Source organism: Saccopteryx leptura, chromosome 13 (genome assembly GCF_036850995.1).
Source record: "Saccopteryx leptura isolate mSacLep1 chromosome 13, mSacLep1_pri_phased_curated, whole genome shotgun sequence".
NCBI lineage: Eukaryota > Metazoa > Chordata > Mammalia > Chiroptera > Emballonuridae > Saccopteryx > Saccopteryx leptura.
Window position 1 is genome coordinate 15125975 of NC_089515.1, and position 11245 is coordinate 15137219.

General features: G+C 50.6%; 1 protein-coding gene across 1 annotated transcript in view; it reads right to left on the reverse strand.

Moving 5' to 3' along the window:
- LOC136384718 (hyaluronan-binding protein 2-like) overlaps nt 1-11017 on the reverse strand; it is a 137555-nt gene extending 126538 nt beyond the window's left edge. Inside the window, exons 1-2 of the mRNA XM_066355236.1 lie at nt 10954-11017; nt 2023-2059 (exon numbers count right to left, since the gene is read on the reverse strand). Coding sequence (XP_066211333.1) covers nt 2023-2059; nt 10954-11010 — 94 coding nt within the window. The 5' untranslated portion in view covers nt 11011-11017. The remainder of the gene's footprint in view (nt 1-2022; nt 2060-10953) is intronic.
- Between the last annotated feature and the right edge of the window lie 228 nt (nt 11018-11245).

The following is an 11245-nucleotide window of genomic DNA, read 5'->3' on the forward strand; positions in this document are numbered from 1 at the left end:
GGTGAGAGGGGGAGGTGAGAGGGAGAGGTCAGGGAGAGGTGAGGGGGCGGTGAGGGTGAGGTAAGAGGGGGAGGTGAGGGTGAGGTGAGAGGAGGAGGTGAGAGGTGGAGGTGAGGGTGAGGTGAGAGGGTGAGGGTGAGAGGGGGAGATGAGGGGAGGTGAGAGGGTGGTGAGGGTGATGTGAGAGGGTGAGGTTAGAGGTGGAGGTGAGGGTGAGGTGAGAGGGGGAGGTTAGAGGGAGGTGAGAGGTGGAGGTGAGAGGGGGAGGTGAGAGGGAGAGGTGAGGGGGAGGTGAATGGAGGTGAGAGGGAGAGGTGAGAGGGAGGTGAGAGGGTGAGGGTGAGAGGGGGAGGTGAGGGGAGGTGAGAGGGTGAGGTGAGAGGGTGAGGTGAGGGTGAAGTGAGAGGGTGAGGTGAGAGGGAGGTGAGAGGGAGGTGAGGGTGAGTTGAGAGGGGGAGGTGAGAGGTGGAGGTAAGGGTGAGGTGAGAGGGTGAGGTGAGAGGGTGAGGTGAGAGGGTGAGGTGAGAGGGTGAGGTGAGGGGAGGTGAGAGGGGGAGGTGAGAGGGAGGTGAGAGGGGGAGGTGAGAGGAGGTGAGAGGGTGAGGGTGAGAGGGTGAGGTGAGGGGATGTGAGAGGGGGAGGTGAGGGGATGTGAGAGGGGGAGGTGAGAGGGAGGTGAGAGGGGGAGGGTGAGAGGGGGAGGTGAGGGGATGTGAGAGGGGGAGGTGAGGGGATGTGAGAGGGGGAGGTGAGAGGGAGGTGAGAGGGGGAGGGTGAGAGGGGGAGGTGAGGGGAGGTGAGGGTGAGGTGAGGGTGAGGTGAGAGGGGGAGGTGAGAGGGGGAGGTGAGAGGGAGGTGAGAGGGGGAGGTGAGGGGGAGGTGAGAAGGGGAGGTGAGGGGAAGGTGAGGGGGAGGTGAGAGGGGTAGGTGAAGGTTAAGTGAGAGGGTGAGGGTGAGAGGGTGAGGTGAGGGGATGTGAGAGGGGGAGGTGAGGGTGAGGTGAGAGGGTGAGGTGCGAGGAAGGTGAGAGGGGGAGGTGAGGGGAGGTGAGGGGGAGGTGAGGGTGAGGAGAGAGGGGGAGGTGAGAGGGAGGTGAGAGGGGGAGGTGAGAGGGAGAGGTGAGGGAGAGGTGAGGGGGAGGTGAGAGTGAGGTGAGAGGGTGAGGTGAGAGGAGGTGAGAAGGTGAGGGTGAGAGGGTGAGTGTGAGGGTGAGGTGAGAGGGGGAGGTGAGAGGGAGGTGAGAGGGGGAGGTGAGAGGGAGAGGTGAGGGAGAGGTGAGGGGGAGGTGAGAGTGAGGTGAGAGGGTGAGGTGAGAGGGGGAGGTGAGAGGGAGATGAGAGGGGGAGGTGAGAGGGAGGTGAGAGGGTGAGGGTGAGAGGGGGAGGTGAGGGGAGGTGAGAGGGGCCAGTGAGAAGGGGAAGGTGAGCCTATGAGAGACAGCTTGCATGAGAGGGAGTGGAACGGATGCATTGAGTCTTGAGGAAACAGACCACGAAGGGATACTGGTGGGAGCCATTGGCAGGGGTGGCTCAGCATGGGGACTCCGTGCACGGCACTGATGCCATCTTCTCAGCGTGGAGTCCTGCCTACCCCCTGAGGGAGTGAAGTGAGTGCAGCCAGCACAGGGCTGGCCCCCTGGAACCGGTCATTGCTCAATGTCTTCCTCACTTTTTCTTGTACCTGTCATCACTTCTCAGTCACTACTGGGCCAGGGGACCTGAGGCAAGTTGCTTCCCTCCTCTGGGCCTCAGTTTCGTCCTCTGTCAATTGAAGGAGTTTAACTGCATCAGCAATTTTTACGTTGGAGTCCTGAGACTGGGCAGCAGAGGTGTCTATGGGCAACGGGCAGTCGTGTAAGCATTGTGTATGCGTGTGGAAAATTCTCAAAGAGGTCTGTGACAATTCCGAACCATCTGAATTCTGAGGTCACATCAACACTCACATGTGTGGGCCCTCTTTCCTCCATCCCAGAACCAGCCTGTGGTTGGTGGGGACCCCAGGATAGACGATCTGCAAACTCACCTGGGTCCAGGTCGGGGAGTAAGGACATCAGGGAGAACTGAAAAACAAAACAACACAGAGCAGAGAAGGTTGAGTCCACCGAGCCGGCTCACAAGTCCCCCAGAAAGGCCAGGGTCCTGTCTGTCTATCCTTGACGTATTGACCCATACCCATGCTTGTTACGTGGCATTCCTCAAAACTGATTGCTGAATACATAACGATGTCAACAATTCCTCTTAGAATGCAGTACTTACCAGAAAAAAGAACGCTTTACTCATTTAGGAGCTGGAATATTTTCTTCCACTTAAATCAAGGGTCAGTCAATGAAGGCCCTTGGGCCAAACCCAGCATTTGTGGTTTTATAAATAAAGTTTTATTGGAACATGGCCACCCCCACTTGCTTACATATTGTGTATGGTTATGCTTTTGTGCCGCAATGGCGGGGGAGTTGTGAGAGAGGCAGGATGGTGCCAAATTTTTCCTATCTGGCACTTTGCAGGCAATGTTTGCTGACTTCTGATTTAGAAAACAAGAGGTCTATCACCTGACATGTTCCTCTTTGGGTCCTGGTGGCCAGAAGGCTGAGGTCCCTGGGCTGCACCTTCCTGGTACCCACTATCTAGCAGCTTGCTGTTGGCTTCCTGAGCGCTCAGCAGAAGTTGTATTTTGGGGGTGTTTTTGTTGTTGTTGTTGGTTTCCTTACCCATTTTGGGAACAAAGCAGATGATAAATGAGAAAGAAAGGTAAAAATAAATATTGCATCCTGACATGATGTACCAAGGGCGCAACACCGATATGTAGCACTCTTGACAAAAATGTCAAAATCCCGAAACTACTCACGAGGAACATGATTGTTCCAAGTTGTGGGCTTTCTAGAAAACAGCTAGCTGGGACCTTGCAAAGAGGCCAATCTCATATAAGACAAAAAAAAAAAAAAAAAAAAAAAAAAAAAAAATGGGAAGACAGCTCTTTTCTAAATGAGATGAAAGAGACACAACAGCTAAAAGCAACATATGATCCTTGATTGCAGCCTGATTTAAAAAAAAAATCTATAAAGGACATTATTGGAACAATTGAAAAATTGAATATAGGCTTATCTGAGATAGCATTATTGTCTCAATGTTGCAGTTCTTGAGGGTGATAATGGTATCGCAGTTCTGTAGGAAAATGTTCCTATTCTTAGGAAGATGGGTGCGGAAGTACTGACGGTGTTGTCTGCAATTTATCTGCAAATGACTCAGCAAACCAACGAACCTAACAGATAAACAAACAAACATATACACACGTGAGAAAGCAAGATGGAAAACAATGTGGCAAAATGTTCATTTTGCATTTATCTGGGTGAAGGATATTCGTTGTGTTCGTCTTTCTACTTTTTTGTAGGTTTGAAATTTTTCCAAAATAAAAGCGTGGGGAGGGGAAAGGAAGACACGAAAAGGAAGAGAGGTCCTTTGTGGCCCCGGCTGTGCCCGTTTCAGTGCCCGCAGTCTCCCAGCCGCGCTGCTGCAGGTGAGAAGACGAGGGTGGGTGCTTGGCTCGGCAGGGCATAGCAGTGAGCGCAGGGAGGCTTGGCAGAGGAGGTGCAGGGACAGATCTCAAGGGAGGTCCTGGCCTGGGATGCTCTAATGGGGGAACGTCTGAGGTTGACACCTCTGGGCTTGAGTGGCAGGGCACGGGAGGACCTCAAGGACAAATGTATGCGGCCCTTCCTTCATCTCACCCTCTTCATCGTCAGTCAGCCCTGCCTCGGCCGTGGTCCTCTGCCCTGACTCATCTTCCTTGCACCGAGCTTATCCAGAGGGCGGGGCCGGCCCCTCGCTCCTGTCCACCCCGAGGAGATAGAGGTATCCCTTTGAATTCTCCTCTTTTCAGCTCTGAGATGTGGGCAGGACAAGAAGGAGGACTTCAGGGAGCATTCTTCTACAGGGCACAGTATGGAAATGACCCCCTAAAACTTGTCCCTGGACCAGACTGAGCTCCACATCTCAGCACCTGAGGGACAGCCAGGTGCTGTGCTGTCCATGGCCAGCAGGTGGCAGACGTGTCCTTCCCAGGAGCTGGAACTAAAATCTAGAGCTGCGAGGGAAACCACACAAAAAGCCCAGCCTGACTTTCCTGGACTATTTGGGGTGTGTGTGGAGGGAGGGTTCAGATCCCGTAAGTTCTCAGGGAGTGTGAAGCAGCTGCCGCCCAGCAGGCAGGTCCACTCGTTTTGTGAATCACCGGGTCTACCGCAGAGAGGGGCTGTGGGGAAATGTGGAAACTGGCTGTCCCAACACCAGGCTGGTGATTTCAGGGACCATATGGGAAAGGCCAGGTCAATAGCCAGTTATTTGTGCCCCACATCTGGATCCTGAAACTGACATGGGGGACAGTCAGGGCGAGGGGAAAGTGTAGATAGAAGCAGTATTTGCCTTCTTTCACTCCATTAGTCTGTTCAATTTTCCCACACAGAGACAAGGCAATAAATGATAGACGTCCTACTCCTGGGACTTGTACATCAGAAGAAGATCAAAGCAAAGGAAGCAGGAGGAGGAGGAGGAGACAGCTATGATCTCAGTTCACATACATTAAGGGCTGACAGTGTGCCAAGGACGATGCTAAATGTTTTACATGCATTCTGTCTCGTTTGTTGGCACACAATACTTGAGAACTGAGGTACGATGGTTATGTCCACTTCAGAGGTCAGAAAACAGATTTGCAGAGATCAAGTTGAGAAAAGTACCTCAGCTCGGCAATGCTGAGCTGGGATTAAATGGAGCCAGTTTTACAGCTGAGCCCTCCCTCTCAATCTCCACTGCCGGGGCGATGAGGGAGGCGTGGTGTGCGTGTGCGTTGTCAGGGACGGATGCAGGGGAAGGAAACAGAAGAGCTCCCTAACCCTAAGGGAGGCGGGGCATTGAGCTAGGTGCAGAGATCGGGCCCCTGATTCTGGAAAGCTGTGAGAAAGACCTGCCCAGGTGAGCCCAGGCCTGAGAGGACACAGAGAAGGCCACTAGGTGCCAGTGAAAGTGGGGAGTCTCGGCCAGTCCACACCTCAGCAAACATCTCCATCCAGACCAAGAGGCAGGCGAGCCACTGCCCACTTCTCCCACCACACTCGTTCCTCGTCTCAACAGGGCTGAAAGAGCATGTGGGCAGGACTGCTCCAGCTCCTCTTGAAGAGCTACAAGGAGGCCCTGGCCGATTGGCTCAGTGGTAGAGCATCGGCCTGGCATGCGAAAGTCCCGGGTTCGATTCCCGGCCAGGGCACACAGGAGAAGCGCCCATCTGCTTCTCCACCCCTCCCCCTCTCCTTCCTCTCTGTCTCTGTCTTCCCCTCCCGCAGCCAAGGTTCCATTGGAGCAAAGTTGGCCTGGGCGCTGAAGATGGCTCTATGGCCTCTGCCTCAGGCGCTAGAATGGCTCTGGTTGCAACAGAGCAACGCCCCAGATGGGCAGAGCATCGCCCCCTGGTGGGCATGCCGGGTGGATCCCGGTCAGGCGCATACGGGAGTCTGTCTGAGTGCCTCCCCGTTTCCAGCTTCAGAAAAATACAAAAAAAAAAAAAAAAAGAGCTACAAGCAGCTGCTTCTCGTACACAGAAAGGTCAATGCTTTGCAGTAGATTCAGAGGGAACCCAGCTAGATCCAAGTGCTGGTCCATCGATTCCACACTTAGGCTCTCTCGGTGGATCCATGGCTCAGGACCCACGCCTTCTCCAGCTCGGAGCAAGCATTCTGCAGTGTAAACCTCCCTTTGGTCACTAAAGAGCCTGAGTCAAGGTCTGGTGTCTCATAGGCTAAGGGTGGCCTGTGGGAAAGGTGGGGGGAGACAGAGAGAGAAGGATTCCATGTCTCTGAGTCTTACTTTGTCACAGTGTGATCTCCTTTGATGGGAAGGACGTTGAGGTCTAATCTGTGGTGCTGTCCTATCTTTAATCTACTGATTATTTCAACTCAGGCTCTTCCTCTGCCTGTCAGGATTCTAAATCTTCTGGAAAACAAAAAGGCAGAGGCTAAAAGTCTGAGTTGAAGATTTCCAAGAATGAGGTGATAGAAAATGTTCTCAGAAGACTGGGAAACAATAGAACGGAGAGATGGGCTAGTCCTGTCCTTGGGGCCCAGAAGCTTGGCTTAGAATGAAACAAAAGCAAAATAGTCTTCTCTAGAGCTTGGGTTCCATCCCATAAAATAAGGATGGCAGGGGTCCTGACCTCACAGGACTGATGAGGAGTTTTAATGACATCATAAGCATACAATATCTGATAAATACTTGCTATTTGATTAGGATTCTGACAATTAGCCACTGTTGTCAGTGATTCTGATTTTTAAAAATGTTTGTATTTATCTATTTTTGCCAATGGTGGAGCCACTGTGAAGAGCTCGCTCAGCACAGACTCCTCCTGTGAAGAGCTCGCTCAGCACAGACTCCTCCTGTGAAGAGCTCGCTCAGCACAGACTCCTCCTGTGAAGAGCTCGCTCAGCACAGACTCCTCCTGTCACCTGGTTGTCAGGTCACCATCACCGTCAGGCACATGAACACCAACACGTATATGTATTTTTCTAACCTGGGATCTTTGCCAAGTCTTAAGCCAGAAAAGCTTGTTATATTAATTATGAAGGAATAAGCATGTTTTATTTAAAATCCTGGCTGCCGACTACTCCACCGTGCTGTTTCCCTGGGACAGCAGGATGGCTATTTGCATTTAGGGAACCCTGATGAATTTAAAATGTAACTATCTGTTCCTAGATACACATGTGATTTTCTGCCCCTCGATTTTCCTAAATAGCAGTGTGCAATATGGAAGCTCAGGAGGTGGGCTTGTGCTTAGGATCAGCTTTAAAAAAATAACAAAACTATAAGAAGGTGCCGTGAAATTCAGTCCCTCTTTTTTCCATAAAACTAAGTGGGTTACAGAGAGAGGAAGGGATGTCTTCTAAGCCTACAAGAGACTGACATTCTAGAGCAGTGGTAGTCAACCTGGTCCCTACCGCCCACTAGTGGACGTTCCAGCTTTCATGGTGGGCAGTAGCGGAGCAACCAAAGTATAAATAAAAAGATAGATTTAACTATAGTAAGTTGTTTTATAAAGATTTATTCTGCCAAATTTAGCGAAAATCTGACAAAGTACTTGGTAAGTAATTATTATTATATGCTTTAACTTGCTGTAACTCTGCTTTATAAATTTGATAAAGTTACTTCCCTACTTTATAAATCACCATTACTGTGGAACCGGTGGGCGGTTAGAAAATTTTACTACTAACAGAGATACAAAAGTGGGTGGTAGGTATAAAAAGGTTGACTCTCCCTGCTCTAGAGTGTCGGAGCTTTAAGAAGGGCGGCTCTATCTTCCTGTCCAAGACCTTGTTTGTCCTGGGGGCCATGAAGATTTGGATGCTTGAATTAATCAGAGACTGAACCCAGCTAGTTGACCATCCCAAACTGGCCCCCATGCTCCAACACCCACAGCGCTTCTGAGCAACAGCCAGATGAGATCTCTGTCTTTGTTGTTGCCTCTGTCTCTCTGTTTCTCTCCAAGGTAGAAACAGGCAGATACTGTGCATCAGTCAAGTAGAAAGGGTGTCGACAGTAGAGAAGGGGGGGGGGGGCTGTGGGATGTGCGAGCCTTAGCTTTCTACTAACAAGAGCAGCAGCTTCTGTCCTCGCTGCCACACAAGACTGTGACCGCCATGTTACTAGGACGTCTGGCTTTCAAGATAGGCCAGAGATTTTTGTGTTTTTATGTGGAGTGTTCTGATTTTCACACGTCGCCAAGCAATTGAAGGGAAATCAAAATACTCTTCAGACTGAACTTCTACCTTCCAAATAAAACTCAGGCTGTGAGCAGAATGACCCCAAGGTGCCAAGTGTGACTTCCGATCTATGCAGATGTTTTTGCATCTCTATATCTAGGGCGATCCTTGAGTTCTAGAGTACGTAGATTTAAACTCTAGGGTTTAAAAAGCCCAGAAATGGGAGCAAACACACATTTTAGCGATATAATCCCTTGATGGGGACAGGATGAGCTATTGTCTTTTCTCCTGTCTAGGGATGGACCGAGCCTGGCTGAGACCCTATTCTCCATGCCTGCCCCTCCCCCCCCGGAAACAGTGTATGACCGTCATACAGTTGAGCTGGCCTCTTGTAGTAAGCCAGAAGTCAGATGGGCTTGGGTTCCATTCCTGGCTGGGATGTTAGTGTACCATCTCTGGGCTTGTTTCTCATCCATAAAACAAGGATAACAACGCAAGGTTGTGCTGAGGACAAGTGTTCAACACTGACAGGTAAGGATAACCAAATCTAGACTAGACCGGGAAGGCCCAATGAATGGGTCCCTCTGTCCACTGCAATGATGTTTGACCTATACCTCCTTAGGTGGTACACATCTGAATAAAAATCTAAGTTAAAAACGAGTCAGAGATGTCATCCTAAGATTTGCTACACGATTTGAGTTCATGGGAGGGTATCCAGGAGTCTTTCTAATGGGTACCTCTCACAGACCCTGTAACTGCTTTTCTGTACATTTTCAGGGGCACAGGAAGTCTCTGACACTCCACCCACCAAACAGTCCCCTGGTCTAAGAGCCTCCTGTCCCTACAGGAAGGACCATGATCCTGAAGCTCTATGGACCAAAAAAAAAAATCTCATTTTTTAAAATTGAATTTATTGGGGTGACATTGGTTAATAAAATTATATAGGTTTCATCTTGTGTTTCCTTTTTAAAATTTTATTTAGAAAATTAACTTTAACAGGGTGACATTGAACAATAAGAATACATAGGTTTCAGGTGAACATTTCTATAAAAAAAGTCTCATCTTTAGCTGGGGTCCGGGCAAGAGATCTTGTCTAGACAGATGGACTCCAGCCATAGTCCAGAACTCAGCTCTGCCGGGGCCCAGCTGCATGACCCGAGGCCAAGTGTCCCAGTTCCTTATCTGTAAATTGGGAGCAATAACAGTACCGGCTGCTCTGGGTCCTTCCAGGGATGAACTGACCTGTGACAGCAGCGGAGCCTGGTACACGGGATTACTCCTGAAATGGCCGTTGGTTGTTATTTTTAGCAGCGCGGGACTGGAGAGGCCACCCAGCCCATCTGCTCTGCGCCCCCCCCCCCCCCACGACGCCCTGCACTCTCCAAAGCCTCTGAGTGACTTGGCCACTTTCCCTGGACGTCTGTGCGCTGGCTTGTGAAACGCAAGCCGCCTCCCGACCACCTGTCTGGCGCACATCTGGTGCGAAGCATTCCAAAGCCCTGAGTCTCTCCTTGGATTGACTGACGCTCGTTGCCTGAAGGCTCTCTCTCATTTTTTCTCTTTCATCCATTGTTGACTTATAATTTCATCCCTAACCCTAAAAATTCACTGGGGCTTGCAAAAAAAAAAAAAAAAAAAAAGAGAGAGAGAAAGAAAAGATTTTGGGGGACCATTATTGTTTTGTGAATTTCAAACAGACTGCATCAACTTGCCTCCTTGTCTGCAAACTTTAGGATCTAAGATGTTCTGACTAGTCCTTTCTCTGAGAACCCATGGGCCTCTCTGGTCATTTCCACTGCTTTTCTCTAGACCTGGGATATTTCTGCTGGGTATCAGCCCCAGACATCCGACAAGCAAGCAAGTGGTTTCAGTGTCGGGGGCTTGGTAATGATTTGTCATTGTAGCCACCCCCCTACACACACACACACACACACACACACGCACACACGCACACACGCACACACGCACACACGCACACTCATGCACACACGCACGCACGCACGCATGCAAGTCGGCATCGGAAAAGGTGAGTCACTCGGCAGCTTAAGACGGGCTAAGGTAGGTTTCTGAGTACAGTTTGCTGAAAGGGAAACTGTTTGTTTTTAAAGCACGCTAACCAAAAAACCTGGAATTTAATCTGTCTCCTGCAGGAAAAGCCCGATGAATTAAAATGGGGAACACGATGCAAAGGTATTTCATGAGATAAAGAGGTGATGGCTTTATGTCAGTTCTCACCCTCCGCTCATTCTCTGCCCTCCCCCCATCAAAGGGGCACGTTTCCTGATTTTCGTAGACAAGATGTGCCCGTTCTGGAGATTTTAAGGGGATAGAGCGAACGCTGAGTGAACACCACATGCTTCGCATGGCTTCGTCACTCCTGACCCTTCCTGAGTTTGTGAGAGAGCACTGCTCGGTTTGCAGTAGGGAAATTGAGGCTCCAAGAATCCGGGATGCTTGCCCAATATTCTGCAGCTGGAGCGTGGTGAAGCTGAGACCCCAGACCCGGCTCCACAACCCACATACCTCCCACTACTTCCAGTGTGCGCCCACAGAGACCCAGCTCACAGTCCTGGACCACAGCGGCACGCATCTCCACGACTCATCTGCTCTCATGTGCCGTGGGCGGCCTAGGCGAGACCCTCTGAGGCCCCTCTCCTCCCCTGCTCCCCACTATGTGCACTACAGTCACCGGGTAAGGGCGAAGAAATATCCTGCCCACAAAGCATCTCTCCAATTCTAATCCACCTAAGTAAACCTGCTGTCAGGCGTGCTGGCAGCCAAGATGATTCTCCTCCAGGGCCAGAGAGTAAGCATTCTTACCCTGGAGCTGCCCCAAATGGCAGGAAAACGGAGTGTGTGTCAGCACGCACAGGGAGAGGGTTGGCGGTGTTCACTGGCTTCTCAGAGGGGTCTCTGAGATCCGTGCCAGGTCACGACCCACGGCCTTAGCAGAATTGCTCACCCCCATCCCCTCTCTTTGGAAGGCGTTCGTGGAGACTGTTCCAAGAGGGCTCCAGCCAGTTGCGTGGCTTTTACGGAACCGGCTGCCCAGCCACAACCATCATCGGCCTGCCTTCCCTCCAACAATCAGAATATATTCAACCTAACAACACCAGCCTTTCACTACTGAAGTTTCTCTTCGCTCCTGGCCCAGGTTGTCTGGTCTTCCTAATAACCTCAGAGTCTCTCAGCTACAGACATTTGAAAAGAACGCTTACCCCCAAGGCTGTCTCTCCCACCAGTACCATCAGCAGCAGAACGGGGAGACCAGACATTCTGGCAAACATCTTTGCAGTGTAAGGGCTCTTGTTTTATTCTCAAAACAACTTCTTTCAGTGCCTTTGGGGGCGGGGGGTGGGAAATGTCAATCTCCAAGGATTCAGGAACAAATGAAGAGGATGCAAATTATTAACTAGGCATCAAATACTGTTTAATGTTTAATGTTTTGCAAACCAACTATCTTGATTAAACAAATGGTAACTTTGGGGCTGGGCTGAGTCATGGAGTTGT